General features: G+C 37.9%; 1 protein-coding gene across 4 annotated transcripts in view; it reads left to right on the forward strand.

Annotated features, from left to right (window-relative positions):
• Positions 1 to 16,257, forward strand: part of CLIP4 (CAP-Gly domain containing linker protein family member 4) — a 62,726-nt gene that overhangs the window by 13,842 nt on the left and 32,627 nt on the right. For all 4 annotated transcript variants that reach the window (XM_055327370.1, XM_055327371.1, XM_055327372.1 and 1 more), the window contains exons 3-7: positions 1,181 to 1,320; positions 2,327 to 2,420; positions 3,573 to 3,734; positions 5,684 to 5,802; positions 9,599 to 9,835. In XM_055327370.1, the coding sequence (XP_055183345.1) occupies positions 1,181 to 1,320; positions 2,327 to 2,420; positions 3,573 to 3,734; positions 5,684 to 5,802; positions 9,599 to 9,835 (752 nt within the window). The remainder of the gene's footprint in view (positions 1 to 1,180; positions 1,321 to 2,326; positions 2,421 to 3,572; positions 3,735 to 5,683; positions 5,803 to 9,598; positions 9,836 to 16,257) is intronic.

Raw genomic sequence — 16,257 nt, forward strand, 5'->3', positions numbered from 1 at the left:
TAAAAGTATGAATTGTCTACATAGTATAATTTTGGAAAATATCTGAAAATGCAAACAGCATAAAAAAACCCCAAAACCATGAATCCCACTACTCATGTATTCTGTTAAAAGCTGACTTCAAAAGTGAATTCTCTTAGGCAGTGTAATAGAGGAAAGAAGATAGACTTTGGGTGCAGATTTGGTTGGTTTTCTATCCTAGATGTGCCACTTACTAGCTGTGTAATTTGGAGCAAGTATTATTTGGTCTGAGCTTTGGTTTCTTTACCTGCAAAATGAGAAGAATAATACCTCCCAGGTAAGGTGTTTGTGAGGACTCGTAAGGTGTTTGGTAAATTGTAAGCATTCAGCAAATGTTCAGTAATGCTTTCCTTCTTTGGGTGCTTCTGGTTTTTTAGACCCCACCCCCCACCGCCCCTGCCTTTTTTTGGATTATTTGAGAGAGAGTAGAATCCATTCTCTTTCGTTCTCTAGCCATAGGATGACCAAAGTTTTTTTGTGAATCTTAGAGAAGTCTTAAGAGATATTTAGATCATGTTCAATTTTGCTAGCATTCCTATGTTTTTACTAATACAAATTCCCAAATGACCAGGCATTCTGTCCCAAGGTTTCACTTCTGTATTGCCAGATGTTGCCTTACCAGTTGGCATGGCAGTTCTCATGCTTTGTCAGCAGGTAAAAAAGTAATGCCTGTTTCTTATGGAAAATTAGGCAAATACAGAGAAGTAAAAAGAGTATTTAAAATTGTACACTACTTGATATTTTGGCATTTTCCCCGTCTTATGTGTGTTTAATTATAGATGTGAATCTACTGTTCATGATATATTTATGTTGAGAACTGAAGATATTGATAAGATTTGATAAATTTTCTGTGCTTTAGAAGTAGTTCTTGGAAAGTTTAGTGTTTGAGATAGGTGAGCTCACATATTTCTTCTGTCTGTAATAAAATGTGGTGTTATACACAGAAATCTTGTTCCCACAACAATTCAGGAATGCTGCATACTTTCTGGATCTCTTGACTTTGGTTTTGAAAATTGCTTAAGGGAAAACCTACTTTTTCTAGCATCTAAAAATATATGTATTATTTGAGCCCTGGTCTTATTGTTTATTATTTTCAACATATTTATTTGGAACTTTTAATAAGTTTAATTTACACCTTTTTTTTTTTTTCAATTTCAAACAGAGTTTTCTTTCTTTGATCCTAATGACACATCATGCCAGGAAATTCTCTTTGATCCTAAAACTTCTGTATCGGAATTATTTGCCATTTTAAGACAATGGGTTCCTCAGGTCCAGCAAAACATTGACATTATTGGAAATGAGGTAAGGAATTCTTCCATTTTGTATTGTTAGAATTGTTAATTGTATAGATGCTCCCCTCTCTACCCTCAAACCCCATCCCTGAATGGAAAGGTGGTGATAAATGAGAAACCTTTTAGAGATTCTGATGGTTGGTCTTTGTATCTCCGGGCTTTGCATGGGGCAGTTGAGTTGGTATTGTACATTCTTTCCACTGTTCCCTCATGCTCTTCTTGGTTATGCCTGGAGTTCCCATGGTAGAGATTCTTGGTGGCAGCAGGCGTTTTTCCATACTTCTTTATTTGTACAAGTTAATTTTGTAGACTTAATTAATTAATTTTAAAAAGATTTTTAAAATTTATCCATTTGAGAGAAAGAAAGAGCATACAAGCAAGGGGGAGGGTCCTAGGGAGAGGGAGAAGCCGACTTCCCGCTGAGCAGAAAGCCCTCATCCCAGGATCTTGGGATCATGATCTGAGCTGAAGGCAAATGCTTAACCAACTGAGCCACCCAGGTGCCCCAATTTTGTAGACTTAAAAAAAATATATTTCATGAGGAGATTTGATTACCAGTATATGTTTTATCTATACTTTTGGGTGGTCTGGTAAATATCTAGGCTTAAATAGAGTTTTAAAAAGTATTTGATTTTTTGAAGGAAGGGAGAAAGAATAACTTTTTTTTTTTTTGACCTGCATATCATCATGTTTTAAGAAGAGAGATATTGTCTCTCATGTAAGAAGATAGAGCTTATGTAGAAAGACAATTTTGCTTATCCTTTGAGAAGTTAGGGACATATTTGTAGTGCCAGATTAGCTTGAAATAGTCTTTAAGAATTCCCTTTAGTCTAGTGACAAATTATTTTCATTATGGCTTTTGGATGCAGAATTTAAAATTTATTTAAGAGAAGCCAGTTCTAGCTACTCATTTTATTGAGAACTAATTCCGATAGGATTGACTAACTTGATTCTCAGCATGGGTTTGAAATCAGTTTTTAATAGTTATATTATCATATTTTCCTGGGTTTCCTCAGATTCTCAAGAGAGGCTGCAATGTGAATGACAGAGATGGATTGACAGACATGACTCTTTTACATTACACTTGCAAATCTGGAGCTCATGGTATTGGTAAGTGTGTGGCGAATCTGCTAGTGGCTTCAGGATCTGTATTTGTGTTTGTATAAGCTATGTTTAGGCCAACCAGAGTCCCTGGGGGGCACCTAGCCGATGATGTAATACCCCCTGAACAGGCAGGCATTCAATTGATTCCTCCTAAAAATCTTGTTCCCTACCTACCTTTTTCTCAGTGTGTGTGTGGGAGTGTCGTTGTAGTCTCCTGATATTTCCCACGTTTTCTAGAGCAGGCTTCTTGGCTGCATTCTCGCTAGGTGAGAGTAAGTGGTAACACCCTAGAACATTCCTGAGAGTTTACAGCAAGATTAGACAATCCAAGCTTTTTCCCAAGCATCCCAGTCCCCACAGACCTCAGTCTTTAGGCCTAAGGAGTAGTCCCTTATATCTAACATATATGCATATATTTTTCCAGATTGGTGTTCGGTGCTTTACCATTGTATAAACCTGCCTCTGTTACTTAACTACATATTATGAATATCTCTCCCTGTTTCAGTAGTCTGATATAGTGCTTCTTAAGCTGTTGATGGTGAGGGACTTTTCCCCCCTACAATCCATAACAGACTGATTCTTTTTGTTAAAAAAAAAAAAGGAATTGTAATAGAAAAATTAAATAAAGACATGAAATACAAGCCCAATTGTTTTTCAAAATGCATGAAATTACATTTCAATTAATATATTCTGAAGAAATGATTTCATGAGGAAAAAGAAAAGGGTTATCAAAAGGACAGAGAAATTACAGTTTGGGACTGGTAGTGGTCCACTGAGTAGCACTGATTTAGTGCATTGCTTTTAATGGTTTTATAGTATTCCACTATGTGGATCACTTACAGTTTAATCAATTTCACATTATTGCACTTTTAGAATAAAATAATTTATTTTTATTTATTTATAGAGTAGTCCAGTTTTTAAATTTTATTCATAGTAAAAAATGCTGTGATGAGCATCCTCACAGCTAAGTGTTTATTTATCCATATCTGTAAGAATGATTATTTTCTTAGAACACATTCCTTATAAGTGAAATTTTTGAGGTGTGTGGGTATATTCCATATGGTATTTGCTTTGGCTCTTTAAATAAAATAGTAGATAGTCACCCATTGGAGCTTCAGTTTGTACTGAAAAAAAAATAATCTAGAAAACTTTCTTTAGGTGATATTGATACAGCTGTAAAATTTGCAACTCAGCTCATTGATCTGGGAGCCGATGTCAGCTTGCGGAGTCGCTGGACCAATATGAATGCTCTGCATTACGCAGCTTATTTTGATGTTCCTGAGCTTATAAAAGTGATTTTGAAGATGTCTAAACCAAAAGGCAAGTACTACAAGATCACCTTTAGACGTTACTGATTGACTATTTTATTAGTGGCATAAAAATTAAAATTCAAAGAGATTTTTGCTTCTGATCCATCTTGTTCCTTATGACCTCTTATCCCATTTTTTCCCCAGGAATAGTTTAGTGTATCTTTATTGAAGATTAATTGCTGTCATTAAACAGAAGACAGTACAGAGAGATACAAAACAAAGTCATGTTCTCTGGGTTTTTTACATCTCTGCAAATTCCCCAGTATCACATGGATTTTATCAAGCGTAATTGAATCTGTATAATTTTGGCATATAATTCTTTTGTCTTGAATAGCCAGAAATAGACTAGGAAAGCTGTCAGAGCTAAGCATTGGAATCATAAAGAGTATTTTAGATTGCATTTGGTTCTGAAATTCCAATTCCATTAAAGGATACAAATTCAGGGTATTTTTCCCCCTTCCCGTTTTGGTAGTGATATCCTAAAATTGAATTCAGACTGTCAAAATTATGGTCCTGGTATTTTGACTTTCTCTCTGGTCCTCTCAGTGGGTCAGTTTTCTTTCTTTTTCTTTTTTTTAATTTTTTTTATTAGAGTTCAATTTGCCAACATATTGCATCACACTCAGTGCTCATCCCGCCAAGTGCCCCGCCTCGGTGCCCATCACCCAATCACCCCAACTCCCCGCCCACCTCCCCTTCCACTACCCCTTGTTCATTTCCCAGAGTTAGGTGTCTCTCATGTTTTGTCACCCTCACTGATACTTTCACTCAAATAGGTCAGTTTTCTATTGAGGAAAAAATGAGACAGTAATATTACTCAGTTAAAGGTGGGCAGTGTACAGGGTTTTCCCCATTTGTATATTTGTTTTAGAGATTCAGTAGCTGAATTTCCCAGAATGTTTGTTTCTTACTCTCATTTGTAATATTGTCCATTTTATCTTTAACTTTTACCTTTTAATTTTTGGTTGATGTTATGAAGAAAGCCTCTTGAAAATACAGTGTCTTTAATAACTCAGGAAGCTTTGTCCTGAGTATGTCTTAGTTGTTTGGGATTGTAGGCAGGACACGTAGGGCAGTATGGTTTAGATTAAGGTAGGATTAATGCAACCAGATATATGAAATCCTTGTTACAAAAAACATGAAAAACAGGATTCCCAGATCTAGGAGATTTCTTGTATCTGAGTATAGCATCATGGTGATTTATTGAAAGTTATTAAAATGTCCTTAGAATTGCAAGATTCTTTTTTCCTACCATGAAGTCCAAATGCCTTTGCTGAATAAAGTATTATGAATGAATATGATTTGTAAGCATTTCTGTATTTAGTCTTTAATTATTCCTGATTTGAAAATTCTGCATTGTTTTACTTACTACTTTTTATGTAAAGGGCCAGATAGGACATACCATAGGCTTTGGGACCACTGCAGCTATTTGATTTTGCAGTTATAGTAGGAGGCTAGCTGTAGAGAACGTGTGAATAAATATTTATGGCCATGTTCCATTAAAACTTTATTTATAAAAATGGATGGTGAATTGTGTTTGGCCCATGGGCCATAGTTTGCTGGTTCTTGACCTAAACCCTACTACTTCATTGTAGCTGTAATGGCATACATGCAAGAGGGTAATGAAAAATTGTATTAAGATCGTTACTTTTACAAATGTGATAGTTGGAAAGTCTATGATAATATCAGTGCATGTTATAATGAAATTTTATTGTACTAAGAAAATAATTGGTAAGCCAGATTGTAATATGAAGATTTAGTTCCATCATGAAATGGTGCTTCTAGTGGGTGGATTTAGGTCTCATAAATGGCTTAATAAAGTTCTCTCCCCCCAACCAAAAACAAAAACAAAAACAAAAACAAAAAAAAAACCCCACAACCAAATCCTGACTGTCTCCTTTTATATATAATAGTTAAATTTAAATTTTTAGTTAATATACTTGTGGTGTTTAATTGTAGATGTAGATGCCACTTGCAGTGACTTTAATTTTGGAACAGCTCTGCATATTGCTGCGTATAACTTGTGTGCAAGTACTGTGAGATGCTTATTAGAGCACGGAGCGAATCCTGCATTTAGGGTAAGAGATTAATTTAAAAGAATTAAAATGTCTAACATCATTTTCCAGTAAAGAGTTGAATCTGGATGTTATTATAGGGCTAATATGAGCAAAGAATTTATGTTTTTGTGCTGCATATAAAGAGTAATGGTGATCAAGTTTATCTCAAATAAATATAAGGCCTAGCAGTGAATTTCAGTCCCCTCATACTGATAAGCTCTATAAAATTTCTTTTCATTCAGTGAAGTAAAATGTTCTTAATGTGTCACCATTCTTGATTTTAAGTCTTTCATGTAGTTTTTTGATAAATTTATAAAAAGTTAGCTATTGAATTAAAATGTGTATGTTAAAGTGATATTTCTGTATTAAATCATATTTTAAATTCTGTTAGAAGTAAATATTATCTCAGAAAAATTTTAAAAATGCACATTTAGAGCAGAGTAAACCCTTAAAAATTAAAGAAAAAATGAATTTTTTCAAGGTAGTCATGTAATTTAGTAAATTTACAGTTAACACACAGGATTGAATTTCATAATCTTCAAGTCTTTTGGTATTTTATTGTCTTCACAGAGTGGCTCTCAATGTTCATTTCCTAAATAGTAATAGCAATGACTTGCTCTGGCAGGGGTTCTTAATTGATATGATATTGTAATAATTGGGTCTGTGCCGTCCCTTCAAGGGACGGGGCTGGGGCTGGGCAGTGTTTGAAAAGGTCTCCCTCCTCCCTCTTTTCCTCTCCCTCTGCCTACTTTCTAGTTCTCCTCTCCTGCCTACTTCTTTCTGCCACTGTTCCCTCTGCTTTACTGCATCATTGGTTAATTAACCCTCTCCCCTTTCCTTCCCCCTGCCCCTCTCCCTCCTTCTCTATTGTGTATTGGGCACGGGGAGAACACAACAATAAATAAAAATCTTTGTCTCCAAAGAGAGTGTAGTCTAGAGGGGGGAGGATGGATGAGTACTTGAACTGTGGTGTGTTGTATTCACTCAGTGGGTTACGATGTGGGAGTGGGCAGAATGCCATGGGCTCTAAGCCTTGGGAGAGCTTTCCGCCAAAGGTGACGTTGAGCACTTACACATAGTTGAGAACTGGCCAGTTAGAGGAGGGAGGTGCAAAAACCTTTTAGGCAAAGAAAAGAGTAGCATTTATGAAAGGCTAGGGGATGATCCTGCAGTTTGGTTGGTATGTGAAGGTGATAGATATGCTTTTGCTTTTCCTAGTAGACTGTTGACAAAACCTCCTTAGTGGAGAGACTATTTTGAATTTAGTAAGATGCAGTGAGGCATGCTATTGAGGTAAATTACCACCTGAAGCCAGAAACAATAATTATTGTATTCTGAAGTTTAATATTTACAAAAAAAAAAAAGCATGTGGGGCAGCAGTTGCCCTTGGTTCATATTCTGGTAACCACAATTTTAGAAGAGAATAGAATTCCATAATTAATCATGATCAAGCCTTCTTTTTTTTAAAAAAAAGATTTTATTTATTTATTCATGAGAGACATAGACTGAGGGGGGGGGGGGACAGAGACACAGACAGAGGGAGAAGCAGGCTCCATGCAGGGAGCCCAAAGTGGGACTCGATCCCTGGTCTCCAAGATCAGGCCCTGGGCTGAAGGCGGTGCTTAAACTGCTGAGCCACCTGGGCTCCCATGAGCAAGCCTTCTTGTGTTAACATGACATCATCATTGTTTTTATTTTATTATTTTTTTTAAACAGAAGTTTTAGTTGCCAAATTTAATAGGAATAAGTGTCATCATCTTTGAGTTTAAGTCTTTCATTTAGTTTTTGATATATTTATAAAAATATATAAATATTTCATTCTAGAAAGGTGAAGACTTAAAAATCTAAAGTAAGGGATGCCTGGGTGGCTCAACAGTTGGGCCTCTGCCCTTGGCTCAGGGCGTGATCCCAGAGTCCCAGGTTCGAGTTCCGCATCAGGCTTCCCGCAGGCATCCTGCTTCTCCCTCTGCCTATGTCTCTGCCCCTCTCTCTGTGTCTCTCACTAATAAATAAAATCTTTTAAAAAAGGGACGCCTGGGTGGCTCAGCAGTTGAGCATCTGCCTTTGGCTCAGGGCGTGATCCCAGAGTTCTGGGATCAAGTCCCATATCAGGCTTCTTGCATGGAGCCTGCTTCTCTCTCTCCCTGTGTCTCTGCTTCTCTCTCTGTGTCTCTGATGAGTAAGTAAATAAAATCTTTTTAAAAAAACTAAAGTGGAATAGTCATTGTAAATATAGCTTGCGACTTATCAGTACAAGGTTTAAAAAAAATTCCTCCCGTCTTTTTATCAAGAATACATAATTGTGCTATACATACCTTCAGTATATTTTGTATATTTTCTTTGAAATCTGAAATTCTTTAAAATAGTCCTGTCGCCATCCCAGAAAGTTGGTAACATGCCTTCTGCCATATTTCTACTTGAGACCAAACTGACTTGAATTTTAAAACAGAAACTGTGAGGCACATGCAAACTAAGTGTGTTCTAAAAGCTTCAGTCTTTCATCCATATGGAGCATTTGAAGATAATTATCAGCAGAGAAAACAAGGAAAAGAAGTTTCTCAGCAAAAGAATCTTGATTCATCATATTAAAGGAAGATTATAGTCTGTAAATTCTCTCATAAAATCTAAGTTTTTTGGTTAGGGATAATAGAGGAGGTATACCATGTTTGAGGGAAGGATAGCCCTAAGTAGGAGAAAGGCTGTGTCTAGTGGGTCATAGACATGGATTCAGATGTCACCTCTGCCAGGAATCATGTAAATGACTTTGAATGAGTCATTAGCCTTTCCTTGCTAAATTTCCCTAATCGGCAAACTGGAAATGTTAGTAGTATTTTATTCGGTTAATTGGTTATTGTCTCTCCTACTACAATATAAACTCTCAGTGGGCATGGATTTTTGTCTGTTTTATTCATAAGCTTTTTCTTGATGGGAGAATCAGATGAGACAATTTATATGATAGGATTTGGTTATATAAACACCACACAAATACTAGTGGAAATATTAGTGGGCTGGTAACAACCATTTTATCTTGTTGCAGGATAAATCCAAGGATGCAGTCTCTCCTTTATAGTGAGACCAGAGCTCTTTTTTTGATTATAGCCCGAATTTTAGAAGTATTGAAACTGTAATTTCTGTTCCTGAAATCTGAGTCACTCCATGAGGGGGCAGGATAGGTCAGGTCCCACAGCCGTGGAGGCAGCTGTGGCAGAGTGGACAGAGTCTTGGATCTGGGTCTGGGAGGCCAGTGAGTGCCATGACCTCTGTCTTTGAACCCGCCTCCTCTGAACCTGTGCAGCCAGGCATGCTGTCCACTCATGACCTCCGCACTTGTCCTTCCCTGAACCTGGGCTGCCTCCCCCGACCCCTCAGCCTGTCTAGTCCTCCCATATTTCCCTGGGCCTCTGCGTACCCGCATCTTAGCTTTGCACCTTCCTGCAGCTGCTCTGCATGCACACACGCCACTCTCCTGGTGTCCCTCCCCCACCCGTCCCTTCCCCCCCGCCACTCTTCACCACTCAATATAATATACCATATATTTTACTTGTTTGATTGTTCGCAGTCTGTCCCTCCTCCCAGAAGGTGTGCTTTCTGAGGACAGGGCTTTTTCTCTTCACCGTGGTGTCATTAGCATTTAGAGTGGTGCCTGGCATGGAGTCGATGTTCAGTAAATTGTTTGACTAGATATACACGACGAACGTATTTAATTCCAAAAAAAATTTTTTTTTTTAAATTTCAAGAATTTTTTTTGACTTTTATTTTTGAAAATGTGTCTGACTGCATCGAGCTGTAGGTGATGCGGATTTCTCTGTATCTGTAGAACGACAAAGGACAGATCCCGGCTGATGTTGTCCCCGACCCTGTGGAGATGCCCCTGGAGATGGCCGACGCCGCGGCAACTGCTAAAGAAATCAAGCAGATGTTGCTGGACGCGGCGCCGCTGTCGTGCGAGATCTCGAAGCCGCTGCTTCCAAACTGTGAGCGCATCACTAGCAGGGCGACGCTCACGTCCCTTGGTCTGAAGTTGGGGGATCGCGTGGTTATCGCGGGACAGAAGGTAGGGGAAGTAACTGTGGTCTCCGAAGCCATGTCCGAGGTCGCAGTGTGGGTGGCCCGTGTGCCACGGCTGCAGACATACCGGTGTGGCCAGAATTTTGAGGTTTTCAAAAAAGGGCAATGCGTAAACAGAAACATACTTAATGAAAATGGGGAAACTGAGGTGCCTGCTCACTGTGAAGTATGACCCAAGAACATAAGCTCCTTGGGCGGAATAATGAGGCCTCTCTGTTGGGGTGGGGAGAGGGGAGGAGGTAGTGCTGCTGAGTGCATTTGGAGGCAGGCGCTGAGCCATTGCTGGGCCTGGAGGGTTTCCCTGCAGCCCCACGGCCACCCTCAGGGGGTTTTTCTGCTAGGACTGCCTGGGAGCATTGGAGCAAAGGAGACTCTTACCATTCATAGATGTTTGGCCTTGAGATCCTATAAATAGAAGAATCTTAGATATTATTTCAACCTATAATAGAAAATGCACATGGAAAAGGGGACCCACCCCCTTGCCCTGGCCTATCGAAGATGCTCCAGATCCATCTATTCTGCCCCCCCCCCCGCTCCCCGTGTTCTTATGGCACTCTTGTTGCCATTCTCTCTTTTTTAATACCTCATATGGAAGGGCCGTTCCATTTTCTTTAATTTTGGGGTTACTAGGGAACTGGGTTCGTCATAGAGAATGGAATGGGGAGTCCTATTTCCTGACACAGTTTAATGTAAATATTTGGGTGGGCTTGTGGGAAGGTGACAAAAGGTTTCTCAGAAAATGCCGAAAACTGGAAGTTTGATTTACTGAGAAAAGTGCTTCAAAGAGGAAGGTAAACTCCAAACAAACGATTGTGTTGAGAATGACATTTACCAGCTTCCAAAAGAATATATTCATAGGACATTTGTTAGCTTTTTTTTTTTGAACTTGGGATTAATATTCACCCTCTCTAGTATTCCTGTGCTGTGTCTAAGAATGGATATTTAGAAGAGTTATTCTGTTGTTTTATTTTACTTTTTATTTTGGATAATTTAAAGCTATACTAAAGTAGAAGCTGAGCATGTATGTCCCATTTCGCTGGGTTTAACTTGATTGTGTCACGGCTAATCATGCTTCTGTTATACTTTCTCTCATTCTGTTGTTTGCCTTTTCATCCTCTTAGGAGTGTCTTTCAAAGAGTAGCAGTTTTAAATTTGATGAAGTCCGTTTTACCAACTTTTCCTTAGACGGATTGTGTGTGTTTAGCATAGCTAAGAAATTTTCTACAGTGTCATAGGACAGTAGAAGATATAGTACATAGATATTCTCCCAGAGGTTTATAGTTTTAGATTTTACATTTAGTTTTATATTTAATTTTGAGTTAACTTTTGTAAAGTACTAGGTATAAAGTTTCTCTCTCTTTTTTGTATCTGATTGTTCCAGCACCATATTTTGAAAAGACTATTCTTTCTCTCTTGAATTGCCCTTACCCTTTTGTCACCTGACCTTAGATGTATGGGTATATTTCTGGATTTTATTCTACTCCAAGGTCCAGTGATTACCCTTTCTTTAGTACTACCCTGTCATGATTGCTGTAGCTTTATAGTAAGTCTTACAATCAGATGTTGTTATGCTTCAGGTTTTTATTTTTCTTAGTTTCTTTGTCTTTCCATGTACACTGTAGAATCAGCTTATGGATTTCAAGTCATACAAAGAAATCCTGCTGGGATTTTGAATGAAGTTGTGTTGACATAGATCAGTTGAGGAGAATGGCTATTTTAAAGATATGGAGTCTTTAAAACACAGGCACAATAGAAATGCCTGCATGGCTCAGTTGGTGAAGTGGCTGTCTCTTGATTTTTGCTCAGGTCATGATCTCAGGGTCATGGGATCAAGCCCCTGCATCAGGTTCTGTGCTCAGTGTGGCATCTGCTTGAAATTCTCTCTCCCTCTCCTCCAGCTCATGCTTTCTCTCTCTCTCTCTAAAATAAATAAATAAAAAACGCCACAAGTGTAACATATCTCTATTTTATAGGTTTTCTATTTATTTTGTTATTTTTATAGTTTTAAGCATTTATTTATTTATTTAAATTTTAGGTAGCTAAGGGTTGCCTGGGTGGCTGAGTTGTTTAAGCATCTGCCTTCGACTCAGGCCATGATCCCATGATCTCTAGGTACTGGGATCTGGTTGAATCAGGCTTCTTGCTCAGTGAGAAGTCAGTTTCTCTCTCTCCCTCTATCCCACCCTTGTGCTTTCTTACTTGCTTTATCTGAAATAAATAAGTAAAATGTAAAAAAAACCCCTTTAGGTATTTAATATACAGTGCAATATTGGTTTCTAAAGTAAAATTCAGTGATTTGTTACTTACATACAACACCCAGTGCTCATCACAATCAAGTACCCTCCTTAATCCCCATCACCCATCTAGCCCATCCCCCACCCACCTCCCTCCATCCTCCTCAATTTGTTCTCTATTGTTAAGAGTCTCTTTGGCTTGTTTCCCTCTCTCTCTTTTTTCTTTCCCCCCTTCCCACATGTTCATCTATTCTCTTTCTAAAATTCCACATATGAGTGAAATCATATGGTATTTGTCTTTCTCTGACTGGCTTATTTCACTTAGCATAATACACGCTATTCACTTAGCATATACACACATAATACACACATCATTGCAAATGGCAAGATTTCATTTTTGATGGCTGAGTAATATTCCACATATATACGTGTGGGATATATATATATATATCCCACCTCTTTTTTCATTAATCAGTCGATGGACATTTGGGCCTTCTCCATAGTTTGGCTGTTGTTGATAATGCTGCTATAAACTTTGGGGTGCACATACCCCTTCATATCTGTATTTTTGTTATCCTTTAGGTAAATACCTAGTAGTGCAATTGCTGGATTGTAGGTTAGTTCTGTCATTAACTTTTTGAGGAACTTCATACTGCTCTCCAGAGTGGCTGCACCAGTTTGCATTCCCACCAACAGTGTAAGAGGGCTCCCCTTTCTCTGCATCCTTGCCAACATCTGTTGTTTCTTGTGTTGTTCATTTTAATTATTCTAATAGGTATGAGGTGGTATCTCATTATGATTTTGATTTGTATTTCTCTGATGATGAATGATATTGAGTATCTTTTTATGTGTCTGTAAGCCATCTGAATGTCTCCTTTGGAAAAATGTCTATTCATGTCTTCTGCCCATTTCTTACCTGGGTTATTTGTTTTTGGGTGTTCAGTTTGATAAGTTCTTCATAGATTTTGGATACTAACCCTTTATTAGATATGTTTTTTTAAAAGATTTTATTTATTTATTCATAGGGATGCAGAGAGAGAGAGAGAGAGGGGGGCAGAGACATGGGCAGAGGGAGAAGCAGGCTCCATGCAGAGAGCCTGACGTGGGACTCGATCCAGGGTCTCCAGGATCATGCCCTGGGCTGCAGGCGGCACTAAACCGCTACACCACCGGGGCTGCCCAGATATGCTGTTTACAAATATCTGCTCCCCTTCAGTGGGCTGCCTTTTGGTTTTGTTGATTTTTTTTCTTTTGCTTTTATCTTGATGAGACCCCAATAGTTCATTTTGCTTTTGTTTCCCTTGCTTATGGTGACATGTCTAGTAAGGAGTTGCTACAGCTGAGGTCAAAGAGGATTCTACCTGTGTTTTCCTCTAGGATATTGATGGTTTCCTGTCTCATATTAAGGACTTTAATCCATTTTGAATTTACTTTTGTGTATGGTGTAAGAATGTGGCCTAGTTTCATTTTTCTGCATGTTGCTATCCAGTTTTTCCAGCACCATTTATTGAGGAGACTGTCTTTTATCCATTGGATATTCTTTCCTGCTTTGTTGAAGATGAGTTGACCATATAGTTGTAGGTACATTTATGGGTTCTGTTCCATTGATCTATGTGTCTGTTTTTGTGCCAGTACTGTACGTCTTGACTATAGCTTTGTAATGTAGCCTGAAATCTGGAATCATGATTCCTTCAGCTTTGTTTTTCTTTTTCAGAATTTCTTTGGCTATTTGGGGTCTTTTGTGGTTCTATATAAATTTTAGAATTGTTTGTTCTAGCTCTGTGAAAAATGTTGGTGGTGTTTTGATAGGGATTGCATTAAATGTGTAGATAGGTTTGGGTGGTATAGACATTTAAACAATATTTATTCTTCTAATCCATGAGCATGGAATGCTTTTGCATTTCTTTGTGTCCTTTTCAATTTCTTTTATAAGTGTTCTATAGTTTTCATAGTACAGATCTTTTATTTCTTTAATTAGATTTATTCCTAGGCATCTTGTTTTTGGTGCAATTACAAATGGGATCAATTCCTTAATTTCTTTTCCTACTGCTTTCCTATTGGTACATAGAAAGGCATCATATTTCTGCACATATGTTTTTATATTCTGCAACTTTACTGAATTCATGTATGAGTTCTAGCTATTTTTTGGTGGATTCTTTTGGGTTTTCTGCATAGAGTATCATGTCTGCAAATAGTGGGAGTTTGACTTCTTCTTTGCCAAACATAGTTTTAAACACTTAGATATTGCTATATTTTGTTAGGTTTATACCTAAGTTTTTCATGATCTTTGGTGCTATTATAAATGGTGGTGTTTTGGAAGTTTCATATATAAATGCAGTTAATTTTTGTATATGGACCACACATTCTGTAACTTTGCTAAATTTATTAATTCTTTTGGCCTTTTTTTTTTTTTTTTGAGTGCTTGTGGATTCTTTGGGATATCCTATGTAAATGATCATATTGTCTGAATAGAGACAGTTTTATTTCTTTCCAATCTGTATGCCTTTCATTTCTCTTTCTTGCCTAATTTCATTGCCTAGGACCTCCAGTATAATGATGAGCATAAGCAGTAAGAACTGATAAACTTGCCCTGCTCCCAATAGTAAGGAGAAAACCCAGCCTTTCGTCATTAAGTATGATAATTGTTAGCTGTAGATTTTGTGGGTATCTTTTATTACGTTGCGGAAGTTCTTGTCTAATCCTGGCTTACTGAGAGTCTTAAAAAATTATTATTATTATTATTTTAAAGATTTTATTTATTTATTCATGAGAGACACAGCCTGACGATGGAGGAGGAGGAGGACAGGCTCCATGCAAGGAGCACAATGCAGAACTTGATCCCAGAACTCTGAGATCATGTCCTGAGCCGAAGGTAGAGACTCAACCACTGAGCCACTCAGGCATCCCTAAAAAAAATTATTATTATCATGAAAGATGTTGAAATTTTCTAAAGCCTTTTTATGTATATGTTGAGAGAGTAAGTTTCTTTCTACTCCCTTCAGTCTGTGAATATGATAAATTATATTGATTACTTCTCAAATGTTGAACTAGACTTGCTTTCTCATGATAAATCTTACTTGGTCATGATGCTGGATTTGATTTGCTGTATGTTACTGGATTCTGTATATTGCTGCGTATGATTTGCTCTTTTGTTGAGGATCCTTGTTTCTGGTTTTGGTATCAAGGTAATGCTGGGAATGAGTTGAGAATTAATCCTTCTGCTTTTATGTACTAGGTTTGTGAGGAATTGATTATTTTTTCTTTAAATTCTTTGGTAGAGTGCAGCCTGGGTGGCTCAGCAGTTTAGCACCACCTTCAGTCCAGGGCCTGATCCTGGAGACCCAGGATGGAGTCCATCGTCAGGCTCCCTGCATGGAGTCTGCTTCTCCCTCTTCCTGTGTCTCTGCCTCTCTCTCTCTCTCTCTCTCTCTCTCTCTCTCTCTCTCTCTCAGGCTCCCTGCATGGAGTCTGCTTCTCCCTCTTCCTGTGTCTCTGTCTCTGTCTCTGTCTCTCTCTCTCTGTGTCTCATGAATAAATAAATAAAATCTTTAAAAAATTCTTTGGTAGAATTCACCATCAGAGTGTTTTTCGTTGTTTTTTGGAAAGTTTTTTTTTTTAAGATTTTATTTATGAGAGAGAGAGAGAGTGTACAAGCAGGGGAGCAGCAGAGGGAAAGGGAGAGACAGGCTCCCTGATGAGCCCCAAGGAGGGGCTTGATCCCAGGACCCTGGGATCATGACCTGAGCTGCAGACAGATGCTTAACTGACTGAGCCACCTAGGTGCCCCTTTATGGCAACTGTTAAACTACAAATTCAATTCAAATGTGAGCTTTGACAGTTTGCATCTTTCAAGAAATTGGGACATTTTATTTAATTTGTTAAATTTACAGGCAAAGGATTGCTCAAAGTATTTTCTTACTATTCTTTTTTTTTTCTTACTATTCTTTAAATGACTGAGGGAATGTAATAATGTCTGCTTTCATTCATGATGTGTGTAGTTTGTGTCTTCTCACTTTCTTTTGTTTCCTTGGTCCCCAGATAGAAGTTTATTAACCTTATATACCTTTACAAAGAACCAGACTTTGGTTTCACTGATTTTTCTCTATTGTTTTTCTGTTCTTAATTTTTTATATTTATTGTTTCTTACCTTCTGCTTGCTTTGGATCTTCACCTT

This window comes from Nyctereutes procyonoides, unplaced genomic scaffold, assembly GCF_905146905.1.
Source record: "Nyctereutes procyonoides isolate TBG_1078 unplaced genomic scaffold, NYPRO_anot_genome, whole genome shotgun sequence".
Taxonomy (NCBI): domain Eukaryota; kingdom Metazoa; phylum Chordata; class Mammalia; order Carnivora; family Canidae; genus Nyctereutes; species Nyctereutes procyonoides.